This window comes from Scophthalmus maximus, chromosome 15 (assembly GCF_022379125.1).
Source record: "Scophthalmus maximus strain ysfricsl-2021 chromosome 15, ASM2237912v1, whole genome shotgun sequence".
In the NCBI taxonomy this organism is placed as follows: Eukaryota; Metazoa; Chordata; class Actinopteri; order Pleuronectiformes; family Scophthalmidae; genus Scophthalmus; species Scophthalmus maximus.
In genome coordinates, this window is record NC_061529.1 from 13,395,774 (window position 1) to 13,412,167 (window position 16,394).

General features: G+C 49.1%; 1 protein-coding gene across 3 annotated transcripts in view; it reads right to left on the reverse strand.

The window, feature by feature from the left end:
- The window catches only part of crim1 (cysteine rich transmembrane BMP regulator 1 (chordin-like)), a 51,213-nt gene that overhangs the window by 19,950 nt on the left and 14,869 nt on the right, over positions 1-16,394 (reverse strand). The window contains exons 1-3 of one of the 3 annotated variants that reach the window (XM_035609730.2): positions 11,034-11,762; positions 6,889-7,050; positions 6,437-6,610 (exon numbers count right to left, since the gene is read on the reverse strand). In XM_035609730.2, the coding sequence (XP_035465623.1) occupies positions 6,437-6,610; positions 6,889-7,050; positions 11,034-11,337 (640 nt within the window). In that variant the 5' untranslated portion in view covers positions 11,338-11,762. Of the gene's footprint in view, positions 1-6,436; positions 6,611-6,888; positions 7,051-11,033; positions 11,763-16,394 lie in introns of those variants that run through there. The other 2 variants (XM_035609729.2, XM_035609732.2) reach the window with 2 other exon arrangements.

Genomic DNA, 16,394 nt, shown 5'->3' on the forward strand with positions numbered 1-16,394 from the left:
GGGCTCACAATCCAAACAGACCCTCACGCTCATTAATAGCAGCCAACTTTTCTACAGAGTCTTTCCTTCTTGCCAGTTTAGAATCTCCCCGTCACTTAGCATACCAGGATGTGTTTGTCTATTCATTTGCCAGAGCCAACATAATAGCTCTGATACCCCTTGTTAGAGAGGGGGCGAGGTGCAGGGGTGCTGGAAATGGGCAAATGGGCAAGGGACTCGGGGGTGTATTTTGGAGCCTGTTCAGGAAAAGAAAAGTGGATCGCCCCTCTGTACAGACCTTGTATGAGAACAGTAGCTACCTTACAAAGATTAGATTACCCAAACGTGTTTATTTTGGTTCTCCGTTTCACTGTAATGTATACAGTGCAGGCAGAGGAGAAGGATTGGGGAGAGCAGACACGCGTCCTGTCCTGTAATTGTCAGTTGCTAAGTCGTTTCCCAGCTGAAAGCACAGTTCAAACAGCATTTGTAGATGTATGACCGCAGAAGGGAATGGAGTGGAAGGGCTCCGTTAACAAGCACAGGATGACAAAGAGACATTTTTAAATTGTGCATCAAGTTTAAAATAATCACTGACATTTAAAGGAGGAAATGCGTCAAAATAAATGACTGCCTCATAAGAAAGTTAAATTGAGTGGATGATGATTTGGTTGTGAGGAATTCTTGACAATCTTTGCATACATATGGTTTTTGAGGAGAGGGAATGATACAGGCTTCGGTTGTGTAACAGCACCCTGGGTTTTGGTAGCGGTTCAGGAAGCTGAGTTCTGTTGATGGTCTTCCCAGACTGGCGCTTGCTCCACGGCGCAACACAAGTCTCTCGGAGGATGTGCCTCATCTCTGACATTTGAAGACCTGTAAGTGGATCCCTCCTGGTTTCGCCACCAGATGGGGAAACTGAACTGGTGAGCAGTTCGGGGGTCCAGACTTCTGATCCCATGATAATAGTTCTGCTCTGCCGGTCCTCAACTCCAGAGCAGCACCTCTGAATCGTACCCTCTCTGGTCTGACCTGATACTCTGCTGGCACTGCAGCTACAGTAAGTAGTCATTTGAGGTCTACCTGACCCAGAATAAACACTGAGGAGTGGGGCTGTGAGACTGTGACTGCTGTGTTCTGGCGGGTGGGGGTAACGTTTCTAACAGATGAAATCGAGGATAAGGGAAACATTGAATTTTTCTGGTTCCAGGAGTGTGAAGTATCTGCAATGCACTGTTTACTCAAGCAACCTGGGAACAGTGAGTGCCACCACAAAGCTCTCATTGATGAACTTTGTAGCTGAATAGTGTCATAGAAAATGAGGGCCAACCCCCTGAATTGAGGGAGGCTACAACCTCTTTAACCGTTCTGGCCTAATTCCGATGCAGGAGTAAAATAAACTTCAGTTGGAGGGCGCTGATTGGCAAAGTGTTTCCAATAACGTCTTGCTGCTGCTCAGTTGAAGACCCGGTTTTGCATATGAAAACCTCACACTTTTTAAAAGCCACAGAAAAAATGCCCCGGGACGATCCTGCGTGACGTTCTGCCCTGAAAAACACTATGTATTGTGTGCGTCCCGGAGAAGGCAAATTACTCTTTCAGTTGTGATAATGGCTGGGGTTAGAGTGCGCTGGGAAACGCAGCTGGCAGACATACCATTGTCATTCAAATGAGCAGAATTGTATCCATCTGTGGAAATGGTCCAACCCCTGCAGGTCCAATTAATATAATTTCCAAGGGGGCACATTTATGAGCATAATAGGCAGACCGAAGAAAGGGTAGAAAAAGTCAGCGGCACATGGATTTTTATCCTGCGCCGTTTGGGTTGTATCTCAGAGCATAAATGGCGGTAATTAGTGAGTCAGCAACCACAGAACCAATCTTCATATCACAATGCTGGCCATACTCCAGCTTGCACAAACACAAAAGGCCTGATTTGGTATGGTTGATAAACTCTTTCTGCAGATTATAGATGTAAGATAGCAAAGAATGGAAAACCTTTGACCCCGATGCACAATCTGCAACAATACACAGACCCACACCTCTCAACCACCACACACACGCACACAGGTTCACACACCTGACGATGGTCTGGAAGAGGTGGGATAAGGAAATTGCTTCATCACCACAGAACAGTCCCTTTTGTAAACAATGCATATTTCTGGCATCCCAGCAGCTCATTGAAGAAAGAAAAACACCTCCTTTCTAAATGGGGTTTTTCTTCCCTCCAAACTGGGATACAAGGAGTGCAGTCTTTACTCCGAACCCGAGCGGCTCAGCCAGGCAGAGGACGCTGTGTTGACAGCCCGAGTTTACTCATGGAAAAAGCGCACAATGTGAGTTCTGTTCACAGACTGACTTTGGAAGCAAGTCAGGGGAGAACAAAGCTGTCTCAGTCCAGCTGCCCTCCGTGGGTTTCTGGTCTGTCCTCAGGTTTTATAAAGTTGCTCCGCAAAGGGACACATCAGGGCCGTCTCTCACGTAAAGCTGTGGGGGTCTGGTCCGGTGCCCACCAGCAGTTACAGCTGAGAAAGTGAGCATTGTTCCCCGTTTGTGTCGGCGTGCGTGAGTGTGTTTGTGAGGCCTGCGGAGTAGGTCTGGCAGGGGGTCCAGGTTGAAAGGCACAGACGGGGTCACCTGGAAGAACTTCACACCGTGGTCAGGAGCTTGAGGTGGTCGGGCGTGGGCACGCAGCAGCCGGCAGGCCTGCGTCTGCTGCCTGCACGTCCCGGCTCTCTCACACTTTGGCTAAATATTTGCCGATGAAAAACGTGACCTCAGTGTCCAAGGAAACGCCGCTACAGCTGTGAATGAGCATGTTTTGGTGAGGTCATGAGATTGCCCACGTGTACATGCACATTTGGACATAGATGGATTCATGTATGTGTTTTTGTGGTGTGTGTGATGTGTGGTGTGTGTGTGTGTGTGTGTGTGTGTGTTTTGCGGGTTTACACAGTGTGTGAGCATTCCATTGAAACACACCCTTTCCTTAACGTCAGATGGCCAAAAAAAGATTAGGCCAAGGACAGAGAGCGCAAAGGGACTTCTATCAGACACAAGGGTCTGTTCCTCAGACACAGAGAGCAACACCACGCATTGGTCTATCACTCTCTACATAAAGCAGTGGAAAGCAAATCGAAACTGTTATCACGTGTAGTGGACCGATACCTCATACCTGATCTAAAGCAAATGTTGAAAACCCTCTATGGGAGACCTGGGGTGCAGACAGCTGTTGAGTAAACTGTGGAAAGGTGGTTGAGTTATGTATGGATTTTGGCCATATGTCTGTTCCCCGTAAAGGGCAAAAGGTAAAAGAATAACTGATGACTGGAGAAATGTATCTGGGAACAACAGGAGTCGTCTTGGGCTGCAGTCGGGGTACCTTTGATGTATTAATGGTTATTCTAGGGTCAAAAAGTCTGAGGCGAGTGGGTTGACGGCGATCCCAGCATGCCTTAAAGGGAAGTTATCAGTCTTGCTTTTCACACAAGAGTTTTGTTTCCTCTTTGAACCTACACATGCACAAATACGCACACGCTGGGGAAAACGAGCAGCTTGCCGGGTACAACAGGGGCGACAGCTTCCGCAGGCAGCACACACACGCGCGCACGCACGCCACCGAGACGTCTCGCGCCCCTGCCAGCCAGTGGCGGTCTGGCTCAGCCAGTAATCACCCTGCCACAAAGAGGCCGCAGAAGAAGGAGAACTAACAGCCCTTTCACTGGGGCAGCGAGAGGCAGGACAGAGGTGGCATAGGTGGGATGGTGGATTTGTGGGAACAAGTGAGTTGGTCTCATGACTCTGTAGTGGGCACCACCTCCCTGTCTACTCTGCTGAAGGCTGCTGTTGCTTGATCCTGTCAGTGAGCAACGGCAGGGGGATTTCTCCGAAAACGCAGTTTGGGGCCTTATCATGAATAAAATATGTAAACTATCCAAGAGTGTAAAATAACCAAACTCCCGGCCAAGATACTCTGGGGCCCGTGCTTGACAAAAATACCTCAACAAAACGGTGGGCCTCAGTTGTGATTTCCTGTCTTCCTGCGTCTGCCTTCCCCCTCCTCCTCCTCCTTCACTTATCACATCCTCTTTAGCTCCCTGACGTGTGGGCGAGATGTCTGGTGTCCTGATTGAACGTTTGCAGCCAAATTACATCAGTGTCTCGTACGCCAGCGCAGAACCATGGCCGACAAACACCACAAGAAGCAAAGGTGATCAAGCGGCAGCAGCAGCAGTGATGAGGCGGAGAAGATGTTGAGTTTTAACAGATCACAGTGAGTCAAGGCTTAGGGATGAAGTGACAAGACCTCTGTGTGAGTCAGAGAGAAAGTGAGAGGCCAAACTACCGCCATGTGTGAGCTTAGGAGTCTCGAGAAGAAATTCAAAGTTGGGACTGGTGTCTGAAAAAGGTCACTTCCGAGGGGTGGAACACAAGGTTTGCTTTAACGCATGTGAAAACAAGTGCAGTCAGCGGGGCTCTTGAGCCTCGCGAGCAAGTTTACAGGACACGTGTGCTTTCACACTCTAACCGCTTGCATCCAAAGAGAAGGAGAGGTTGACGGACACAACAGCGAATATGATCCTGGCCACAGAGTCCTGGTTTGGTCACCGAGGAAGCTCCTGCTACTGACACACAAAAGGGAGAATCTCTGCAGAGACACTGAGACAAACAAGATCATTATCACACACAGGCACATGCGCAGGCGCAGACGCAGACACTCCGTGTCAGATGCTCTGCTCACATATGCATGCTCATCATCGCACGCGATGATATATATACACACACATGCGAGCGCGGGCATGTGTGCATCATTCCACATGCACATGCAAACTTACAGACACACATATCCTGGTCTCTTACTTAATGAGGGGGCCATCAGAAGGGGTGGGTGTGTGCTGTGGTGAGAACTCATAAGCTGCTGAAAAATGTTGTTTACAGTTTTCACTGCTGCAAGTTTAAACTGTCACCCGTTCGGCCCCGACTCTGCGATGAGGTGGTTACAAAACACAGAGGACTAACAGCGCGTCTTTCGTCGGGACACTAGACTTCAATGATGATACGTCTAAACGGTATAATGTTTGTTGAGCGCACTTCCTGTGGGATTTACTGAGTAAATTGCTGAAGACAAGCGTCCACACAGCTGTACTGTGAATGCTCTGCGAAAACATTTTCCATCTGCATTGTTTGTATTCTATTCTAAAGTTTTCATAATGACACATATCTGCGTCATTCTTTAATTGAAATGTTGGCAAACTACAAAGACAGGCAGAGCCTTGAGTATTACATGTGGATGAAAACACAAGCAGTCACAGTCACATGCTCAGTACCTAAATCGGTTTGAAGTTGAACCAAACACTTTTTTCCTTGTTTCAGGGATTTCTCTTTCTTTCCAGTTTTCTTGTCTTTTAAAAGCATTTGGGTAAGAAAAGGTTCACACACACACACACACACACACACACACACACACACACACACACACACACACACACACACACACACACACACACACACACACACACACACACACACACACACACACACACACACACACACACACACACACACACACACACACACACACAGGTTCAGAGAGTTCACTCAGTGGCCGACCATGCTGCTGTCCTATTTTGCAAATGTCCCTCGGGATGCAGGCGACACTTAACGCCTGCCTATCTACCAGATTCCTCACGATCCAAATGAGGAAACTTGACTCACTGTGACGGTTACATCTTTCACTGACAAGTGGAGGTGATCACACATTCTTACACTCCCGCTGCAGTTCATCTAAAGGATTCTCTTTTTTTCCCCTCTGTCCCCTGTGCCGTGACAGGATCTCCAACCCTCCATACATCCATTTGCATTCTCAACAAATCCTCCTCGGTGCATGGAGACATTCTCCGTCAGTCAGATTCACACTTTCTCTCCTTTCACTCTCAACATCTTTCTCTCTTGTTTTCTTTACATGACATCAATCTTGCTCTCTCGATCTGTTTTACCCCCTCCTCCTGCTCCTCCATCATTCGATTTCTAACCCTCCACTCGTCTTATAGGGGTAGGGCTGTGCCTGACTGAAAGATGGCAAATGCATGGCTCCAAACAAATATTCAGGTAGAATAGGAAGACACAATCTTTAGCACTGGAACTTGAAAAGTTCCCTTCGCCTAAACTTATAGGTTACCACATTTTGACTCAACCATTTTTCATTGGTCAGTGACAATGTGTTTCCCTTCAAATGTAATGACCTGGAATATGAGGAGTGCTGAGGCTGAGTGGGCAAAACCTTTAGCTGTGCACTTCATATCAATGTTTATATGAAGCACAGAGAACGAATTAATTCTGTTATGTGAAAGGGACTTTGTAGGTGCAGAGTCTATTTCTAAATGACTTGAGCTGAGTCGAGTTACTGGTCGGCGGCTGTGTGGTTGTCACTTCCAGATGCAGGTCATTTGAAGGTTACCTGCGGCTTCCTGGCACTGGCTGCGGTTGATGTAGGCGAAGTGGTGGTGGCAGCTCTGAGACTCGCACACACAGCCCTCGGCGGTCAGGTTACACCCAGAGAACATGCAGGCCGGGTTGGACGGTCCCACATACTTCTCCCTGTGTCTTTCCCGGTGCTCGTGCCTCCGACCCTCTGAAACCCACACACACACACACACACACACACACACACACACACAGTCCGTGAGTCACACACAATGGCACCACTCAAGGGTGAGTGGGGAACCACTAGACAAAGCCTCAGCATGTGTGTCATCACTGTGATATGTAAGTAGAATTAGTCACCTCAGAGCCACATCTGTTATGGATTAGCTCCTCTCAATGGACAGCATTATTCCCCCCAAACTCAGATTCTGTGCTTGAGTGGGTGCAACACGTGTGTGCGTGTGTGATGGAAGGAGTGAGGCTCACCTGACTTGCTGGACTTCAAGCAGGTTTCTTGGTCTGGGTAAGTGAAAGAGCCCAAGCAGGAGTGACGGGCATCACACACACACTGACCCCCGGCTCTGTCGCAGCCCGTCATCAGGGGGCAGCGCTCGTCCTCGAGGCCTGCCTCTGGATGGTCAGGGAGCACTGTGGGGGGACATGAGGAAAGGGAAAGGACATGAACTCCTCCCTTAAACCTATATGTCCACTCTACTCATTTTGACCGGGATTGAATTGGACAGAATTACAGCTCAAGCGTAATCACAAGGCGAAATGTCACAGCGACCGTGATTTGTTTCCCAAAAGTGCTGTGGGGCTGGCCAGCTTACAGCTTTCATTGCAACACATCACCCTGGCACGAAAGTTACTACACTGACCAGAGTATTTCTGGGCTGCCATCTCTCCTCCCTCCTCGCCGTGCCACGCTACTGGAGCCATTGAGCCCATTTGTTTGCTTTTGTTCCACTGCATGGGGCCCTCCCAGGGCTTCCATCTGCTGGTCGCTGCAACGGCTCTTCTGTACCCCGGCCACTCGCCCCATACCCACGTAGTGTTCCTTCGCCTCGTGAGCCCAATCTCCCCATCCGAGACGGCGCATCGCGTCTTAGCTCAACTTGGATGAAACTTTACAAAAGGAAGGAATGTGGGTATAATGTGTCGCGTAAGCGCCATGTGAGCTGAATAACCATCAAAACCCTGGGATTAGAGGGCCCCAACATAGTCTTCCTTTCACATCTATGCATAAATAAACACACATATACCCCCAAATTACCCTCCTTCATAGTTATTCAAGAGCAGCGCGAGTGGCAGCAGAGTAAACAGGATGAGACCAACTGTAACACGGAGTAACCCCCTTCCCGAGCATTTAGCTCCCAGGCCTCGAATCAACAGTGTGGAAGCGTGATTGGACCTTATCATAATACTCTGGCTTTCTTCTCCAAACAGCGACGCACCAGAACAATGCACAAGAGGAAAAGGTTTTACTCTCCAAGATAAACATGAACGCTGCATGGTAAATTTACCTGACTACTGTAGGGATCCTGCCTGAAATAAAGCTTCGGAAAAAAAAAAAAGAGTCCTTCTTATACTCAGTAAGGGGTCGGTGAAACAATAGTGGGATGACGCAAAGTGATAAAAAAACATCTGTTGATCCATATTAATTCAGAACAGATACTCCACTATGGGGGAAAATAGTCTCTTATTGTAATAAATATTACTTTATTAAGTGAATCAATGCGACTGAAGAAATGTGTATCCATGGGCTGATGATGAGGATACCTCCTGGGTGACGCAGGATGCTAACTGGCCCTGTGGTGCACGGCAGCCAATAAAAGGAAGGTAAAACTGCCTTCAACCCGAGCCAGCCTGCGCCGCTAATAGCTCTCACAGACGACCAGCGAGACTGGCAAAGCACAAGCAGCCTTTTCAATAAACCGCGCCGAAACTTTTCCCTGTGATTTCCTTTCACCTTAAAATGATCCTCACCTCCACATTTTTTCCATCCCAAGGCTTTCCTGTGCCCGGGAGGCTATTTTCATTGGGGATGGTGGTAGAATGAGTAGGGGGTGCTTAATGTGGCACATTTTTGGCAAAAAAAATAAACAATTAATGAAAAGCCTGAACACTGGAAATATTGTCTTCTTGACTAATGTTAGCCCCGTTTATTATAAGACAGTCTGTATCGGACCTGTCCCCTTTCAGCCTGACCCTGCTCTGATCTTGTCCAGCCTCATTATCGTTTAACTGTCCTGGCATGGCTCTAGCCAAGGTCTATGGCTTCGTCCCAGGAGGATTCCTCTCTGTCTCTCTCTCTCTCTCTCTCAGCCACTGAGACTGCTTGTCTTGGCATCCAGAGCCAGGATGGGAAAGCTGACCTCTGGAGGCCCTCTGGCTGATAGCGAGCTAAAAGGGAAGTCTTTGAAACATTAGATAATACCAGAGGAAGGGGGAAGTGGAACGCATATGAAGGAGTGCAGCAGACATAACGTCCCTGTAAGACAGACGCTCTGTTACGTGGTATGTTAAGTGCCTCTGGAGCTTGGGGAAAGTCTGAGTGGAGGGACAGACATAGCAGCAAAAGACTTGATGACTTCACCGGACGGACAGATGATCACTGAAGCAGGTACGACCAGGTGAACAAGCCAAGCTCCCTTTCTGGAAACAGCGGCTTGAATGCTCATGGGACAGTAGCAGAGGGAAAACTGAAACAACCTGAAGCTGCTGTGTTCCGTTCATGTTTTGTCAGCTTCCACATTTAAATGCTTAACTGAGAAAACTTGATTTGATTATCTGAGGTATCCAGATGCAATTATCATTTTACCTTTAAAAGCATTTGAATTACTTGACACAAGTATCGTATCAACTGCCCACCCCCCCCAAAAAAATAAGGGTTAACGCTTTATGGGCAACTCCCTTTTGACAGAGGCATCTTACATAACATTTTCCATGTCTGGGAAACTCAATGTCAAATGACTATTGCAGCTTTCACTTTGTATTTGGAGACCTGAGTGTTTAAATTGTTGTCTCAAATGATCTTTACAATCTTGTCAAGCTGAATAAAAACGGACTTTGGCATATGTATTTTCTTTTCATATAATATGCAACACGTCACCTGGGTTTTGAGATTACCGCATCCCCACACTAACAGATTCTGACCACCCAGAAAATCAAAACTGTGAGCAGAGAGGCAGGGGATCAGAAAGCGGAAACATTTACCCCCTCCTCCTGATTGCAAGTCTAATCACTTTAAGACCCTTGCCGCTTGAGGAGGGAAATCTGGGATCAGCCTCCAGCAGCCTGCCTACCGTGGCCCCTGAAAACACACTCGGAGGTGTTGATTTACCCCCACCTAGAGCCTCTGAGATGGTGAGGGTTGCGTGTGTACGCGTCTGATTTAGGGGTCAGCGGCATGCTTTGAGGTCCCCGGGGCCACGGCACCAGAGGCACGACTCAATCAGAGGAGCCGTTACGCCTCCCACTCGGCCCCAAAGCTGTTAATTTGCAGAGATGTCCTCCAGACGCCAGCCTAACCTGCACACGGGGCACAATCAGCAGCAGCGTCTCCTGGGATGGCCCGGGGCCGGAGACCCCTGGAAAAACCCTTGTGGAGCCCTGTCTCAGACCACCCCACGGATGGAGGATGGGAGGGCAGGGTCAGGGGATCCAGACACACACTGTGAGCTGCTTACTCTCTACAGTCCTGTCAGTCCTCTTCAATCATCCCCAAACAGACCGGACAGAATGCAGGTGGAGGGGCTGGGGGGGGGGGGTCCTCCCACTCAGTATTTGTTCCCCAGGGGAAGGCCATTGCTACTTACTCCATTCACTGTGCAGAACCCGACACCCCGCACATTTATTTGAAGTTCAGAAAGTTGCTCAAATTGTGCGTGAAACAAGCACATCCACAGCGCAACGGCCCAGCTCTGCTTGGCAGGAACAGGAACAGAAGAGTGTGGGACTTTGTGGGTTCGAAGGATTGCGAATGGAAATCTGCTGGGGACTTTCGTAATCGTGCTGTCGAACCATTACATCTCTGACGCACACACACAAACACTAAACCCGGGAAAAGGGCAATTTATTTATCATCTTGGGGTGTGCTCCAAGTTTTGAACACGCAATCGCCATGGTCGATCACTCCACGGGGGGGGGGAACCCCATGTCCAACCAGTCGTTTTGTCTCATCTCAATTCAACGCCTTCTAATAGATGTCCCCTTGGGCTGTGAAGCAACAAGGCACAGGACCTACTAGAGCTGAAGTGTGACCCGGGGCCAAATCACCGCTGCCAAACGTATTGTTGGGCTCCCGAGCCGAGAGTGAAAGAAGCTTTGAGGGGGAATAAAAGAGCAGCTGAACATGACTCCTCTCCTGGCAGCCGAGAGCCCCTCAGACCTGGGCAGCCGCCCCAGGCAGCCAGAGACAAGGTGAACACTGACACAGTCACTGCAGTCAGGACCCAACGGACGTCTGAATAGTGATGCCCTCAAGCCACTTAAAGGCAAGAGGATGGTGGCCTGCGGTCCTTTTGTCGCACACTCAACAACGTCGGTTGTTGTTGTTGTTGTTGTTTTTGGTTGCTATAAAACAATTTTAAAAAACGGTGATAAAGTTCACACGACATATTTCCACCCACCTTTACACACGCCGATCTCTGGGATGGTGGCGGCCGCGGTTCGGTTGACAGAGGCGCACGTCAGCCCCAGGGCGCAGTAGCCGTGCGCCCAGTCCCGTCCGCCGCAGGGCTCCCACTCCAGGCGGGCGCACTGGTCGCAGCATCCGCACGGATCCCTGGCCACGGCGCGGCCGCCCTCGCAGCCGCGCGGCGCCGCGGCCGCACACGTCCGCCGGAGGTCGCAGGGCGCGCACTCGCGAGCCGAGAGCGCCCGCGCCAGGAGGAGCACGTTCAGCAGCGCGGCGACGGAGCACTCGCCGAACATGTTTGTGTAAATGCCGCCCGACGAAGTTTCACCCGGAGAAGTGGTCCGCGCCGGTCAGGCGGCGAGCCGCATGGACTCGCGGCGCGGGGGACGAAGTTTGCGAAGTCTTCCCCTCAGAGTTCAGTGACGGCGCTTCCCTCGGGCGAGCTTGTGGTCATTTACACAGCGGCTCGCTTCACACACACACACACACACACACACACACACACAAAAAAGAAGAAGGGGCGAGAAATAAAATACCACGAGTCCGAAGTGTGCGGAGGCGCGAGGTGGCAGCGAATATCCCGTTGGACGCGAACAGGTAGACGCGCGTCTCGTCTGGTGAATTACGCGCAGGAATCGTGGACCGAGGAAGAGGACACGTCCACTGGGGCTTCGCTGCTGCTGCTGACAGCCACACACGGGAGCGCAATATGAGCCCTAATTTGACATCCAGGCATATAGAAATTAGCGGTGCACCCCTCCCCCTGACTGACGCGGGGGCCGACCAGTCACAAGGAGCCGAGGGAGGGAGGGAGGATTTAAAACGGATTGATCTCCGCTCGTCGACTGGGTTGCGCAATGACGCAACTTTGAATGTTCACCCCTTTTCTTCTACGTATTCTGAAATTTCGAAGAAAACATATTTTTATAAAGCAATTTGCAGGTTAAAAAAATAAAAAATAAAAGTTGTTAAAAGTATTAGAAATGATCTCGGGCAGTGGGACACTGACTGAGCCAATCCAGGTTATGAATCTAAATCACATTACACTTTATGTACATTTTACAGTCACTGCATTTACAATAAGTTACTCTTGTCTCCACTATTCAAATTTGTCTCTCTTTCTTTTTTAACAACATCATATGTCAAAGCCTCCTGATCAAACATACAAGGCCTTATCCATATATCACTCCTCAGTTTCACCTTTTGTGTGCATGCGTGAGCCATCTTGTGTTTGTAGTTGTCAGAATTGTGTGTGCAGGTGGCTTTGGGGAGGTAAAAGGTCATCTGATGTTTGTTGAGGTGGTGTTTGTGTGCTTACATTGGTAGATTGGTAGTGTGTGTGTGTGTGTGTGTTGAAAAAAATGAACCAAAAAAACAAAGCAGGCAGTTTTTTCCCCACCTTGGTGACAGATCAGTCAAGTGTGACAGTGACACTTGTGTTTGCAAAACATGCTTCTAATAAAGAAATTGCTATAGGTAATTGATGGCGATATCACATATCAAAACTGTGAGGATGGGCCAGCAGTGGGGGACTTTTCTTCGCTGTCATTGGAAACCTTTCTTCTTCAAACACCAATCAGATGTCATGATTTCCCCCACACAATGTCAACACACACACACACACACACACAACAGCACCTCCTTCATTTGCAACATCTGCCCGGAGCCACCCGCTCCAACACAAACACAACATCCAGGAAACCATCCCCACAGCACGCATAATCAGCCGTTGCAACACAACTCGGCTCTTGTCCGCCTGCTCTGCCCCCGCCCTCCCTCGCCGCGTCCCCTTCTCAAAGCTCTTGTCAAACGGGGCCGACCCACTGACCGCTCACTGCTGGCCGACGACAGATCACACCAGGACGTTGGAGAGCCTCGGTTTTCCATTCACTTGCAGAGATTGTGGCCCAGCAGCTGCTCTGACCTATTTGCCGGGTTGATGGGCTTTCATGCGGGGCCAGCTGGCCAACACAGAGGCCCCTCATGTTTCCACCATGGACCAAGATTTTGTTTCTCAGCAAGGGAAAGATCACAGCAGCACCCACTGGTTATCTCCCCATTTATCTCTAGTGATTGTGCATTGTTGTGTAAATGCTGAAGCGGATCATGAGAGGAAACAATACAATGACTGGGACCAAATTAGAACGCACCCTCATTAGACTCTGGGCATATGCCCCATGTGTCAAAGGTTGCATGTATGTGGTACTTGGAACCCCCCCTCCATTGTTATGTCACATTATCCATCATTTTGGCATTGTTAAGTGCCAAATTAGGTCCAAACAAAGCTAATCGGATTTGTATTGTGCCATGTTCTTTACCAGCAGAGCACAATCTGCTACGCCGTGTGCCTGAGTATTGGTAAATCCACATGAGTCTGTGAGGGGAGCAAACGGGGGGAAAAGGTGGGGCAGCGAAAAGGGTTTAGCAGGACTTTAATAACTGTACTGTGTGTGCACTAATGATGGTCTGAGTCACAGATCTCTGGGAAAATACAGCAGTGCGGTTTCACTCTCTCCTACACTGAAGGCCCGAGTGTGGTCTCGGCTTGTGGATCCTCGTCCTTCAGTCACCTCCAGGCCCAGCAGAAGGGGGGGGGGGGGGGGGGGTGTCACACCGTTTGGATCTGTCCCCCAGATTAGATGACCTCTCTCTGTCACCCACTCCCGTTGCTTCCTCGTGTCGTTGCGGCACGGGGCCCTGATTTACACAGTGCTGCTGCGGAGGCGTCAGGCTGGTGGTGGTGAGGAGGTGTTTCTGGGATGCAGGTGGGTGTGAATGATGGTTTGGAGGTGACCTAACTGGCAGCAGCAGTACAAGGCGGACGGTGACAAGGGGGGGGCTGAAACTGGAGTGTCATACAAGCAGCTGAGTGCATGTTGAGTGGACGGCGTGTGGCACACGGGACGTGCTCAGGGCCTTTTCTCCAAGTGTACAGTGGTGGTTATCACGCTTGCTTAGCTTATCTGTGAGCACAGGGTGTTGGACCGAGGCACACTTTTCAGATCCAGGCCTTGGGGCGGGGGGCAGGTGGTGGTGAGGAGTAGGAGGGGGGCAGGCGAGGGGGCATAATGGCAATGCACACTGACAGTTGAAAGTTCTAAAGTCATTTAGCCATCTACTAAATAGCGGAAATATGGAGCATTTAGTGTGGAGTGTCAGCAACACACACGCTAACGAGTGGCCTGCCTTCAAATTGAGAACAGATGAGATCATCTGTTTCATTTTACACAAGCAGCCAAAATAAGACACACACTCACAAAAGTGACACATGACAAAGTGGTGTGAACCAACCAAAACTTTTCAAGAAAATTTGCCAGGACGTTACAGAAACAACACAATGATTTTCTTTGGACACAGACAGCTGTGGAACATGTTGAATGAATAAATCGATAGTGATGATAACTCTTTTCCATTACTGCCATTCAGAGGGACTCACGAGTGCTTTTGTTTCTCACCCTTCACTTGTTTGGACCTCTGTGGAAGGAGTTCCCAAAGTGTCAGAGGAGTCCAACAGCAAGAGCAACTCATCTCGCATGGAGATCAGAGCGGATTTCCCCGTCTAGTGTCCAAAAAAACATAACGTCTCTATTCTTGCTTTCCTCCTCTCTTTTTAGGGCTTCTATTTTCTCCTGTCCTAGTCTTTTTCTCTCTCGCGTCAGTCTGCCCCCCCCCCCCCCCCCCCCCTCTCTCTGTGAGGTCTGGTCCAGTTGTTGTTTCCTTTGCGGGGGACTATAATAATGTGTTTTGACACCGTCAGGTCTCCCGCAGTCTTCTTCTTTCTGTCTTGCAGAACCCCCACCTAGAGTCATTGCAGCAGCAGCATAGCCCTGCATCGATACTCAGCGACTCCCCTCCTTCTTCTTCTGGCCGTAAGCAGTCCTCCTTGAACCTTATAGGGTTCAGTGAGTTCAAACAGCCCCCAGGGTTAGTTATGGCACTTTGGCTTTGTAGTCTGTGAATTTACAGTTTTTTTGTTGGGGGTAACGGGGAAGCGATGTAAATCTAGATGTCCACTCAAGCATCCTTGGTACATAATATATAAATGCTGACATGTAAATATGGATGTCTTTTTCAGAGGCGGTGTGATTGGACGTGTTGGAGGAGGAGCCCCTCGACCTGTCCAAATACTCGAGACCACGGCATAGGTCCAAGGAAGGCAATGTTAGTCCGTTGGCAATCGACCTAATAGTTGTTGGGTGGACTGCCATTCAATTTTCCTCCAACAGTCACGGTTCCGAGAGGACCCCGATGACCTCAGTGATCGCCGGACAATCAAATTTCAATTAAATATATGTACAATAATTTTTTTCAAGGTCAAATACCTGCAAAACTATTGAGATTCTCACCAACTCCTGCTGCGACTTCCTGTTTGATGCCGCTTATCAACCGTGAGCATGCCAACAAGCTATATTAAGAGGGTAAACATTTGCGTCTGCTCCTTAGCTTTTTTGATAACGTCAATAAAGTAAGCCTTGCGGTGCTGATAAAACAACTCTATATCACAAACAGTATTGACTCAACAACAACATTAGTGCTCTCTGAAAAGAGCGGGTAATGACACATGAGGTTTCTGGGTTCGATTGGCACCCTGAGTCACTATGACTCAACCCCCAGACCCTTCCTAAAGCCAGGGCCCAGATCCGCTGGCTGCAGATTGTGCCGGGCCTCTCGCTCTCCCTCCGTCCCCTCCACCGTGAGATCCTGTGACCTTTCCGAGTGAACGGCCACCGGCTCGTTTGACAATTCTAAGTGGCGTACTTGCTTGGCCCACAGTCGTGCTCCGGCGGAACGTTAAGTGGACCTCTCAGATGTTTTAATCTGCACATCTATGCAATGATGATGCATTCCTTGGTGGGTTGGAACCATGGACTGTATATGAAAAAGATTGGAACCCGAAAGAACCCTTATGTCCCTTTCCCACAACACCACCCCTGTGTAATCTTCCTTTTCACACATAACTTTGGTAGGTCTATGGTTACAAAAGAAAATGAGTAGAGGGCGAGGCTGTAACCCAGATTTTCTGTCCGGTCATAAACTCCTTTGAGTGGGCGTAGCCGGAGACATTTGTCATGTAGATGAACTGAAACTGTCTTGTACTTATGCATGAATGTATATAGGGCCTCATAAAGATATTTCCTTGGGATTGGTATTCTCACAGGCAAACGGTTCCGATTTGCAGACAGATTACTGGGTGGTTTGATGTCGATCATGACATCAGACATCAACAACACCTCGTCTTCTTATTGATTACATCATCATGACGATTTATTTCATAAGAACTGAAGTTTTACTTTTGGACAGTGCAACGGGCCCCAAACACAACATTGTCATGTTGTCAGCAAACAGTTACATC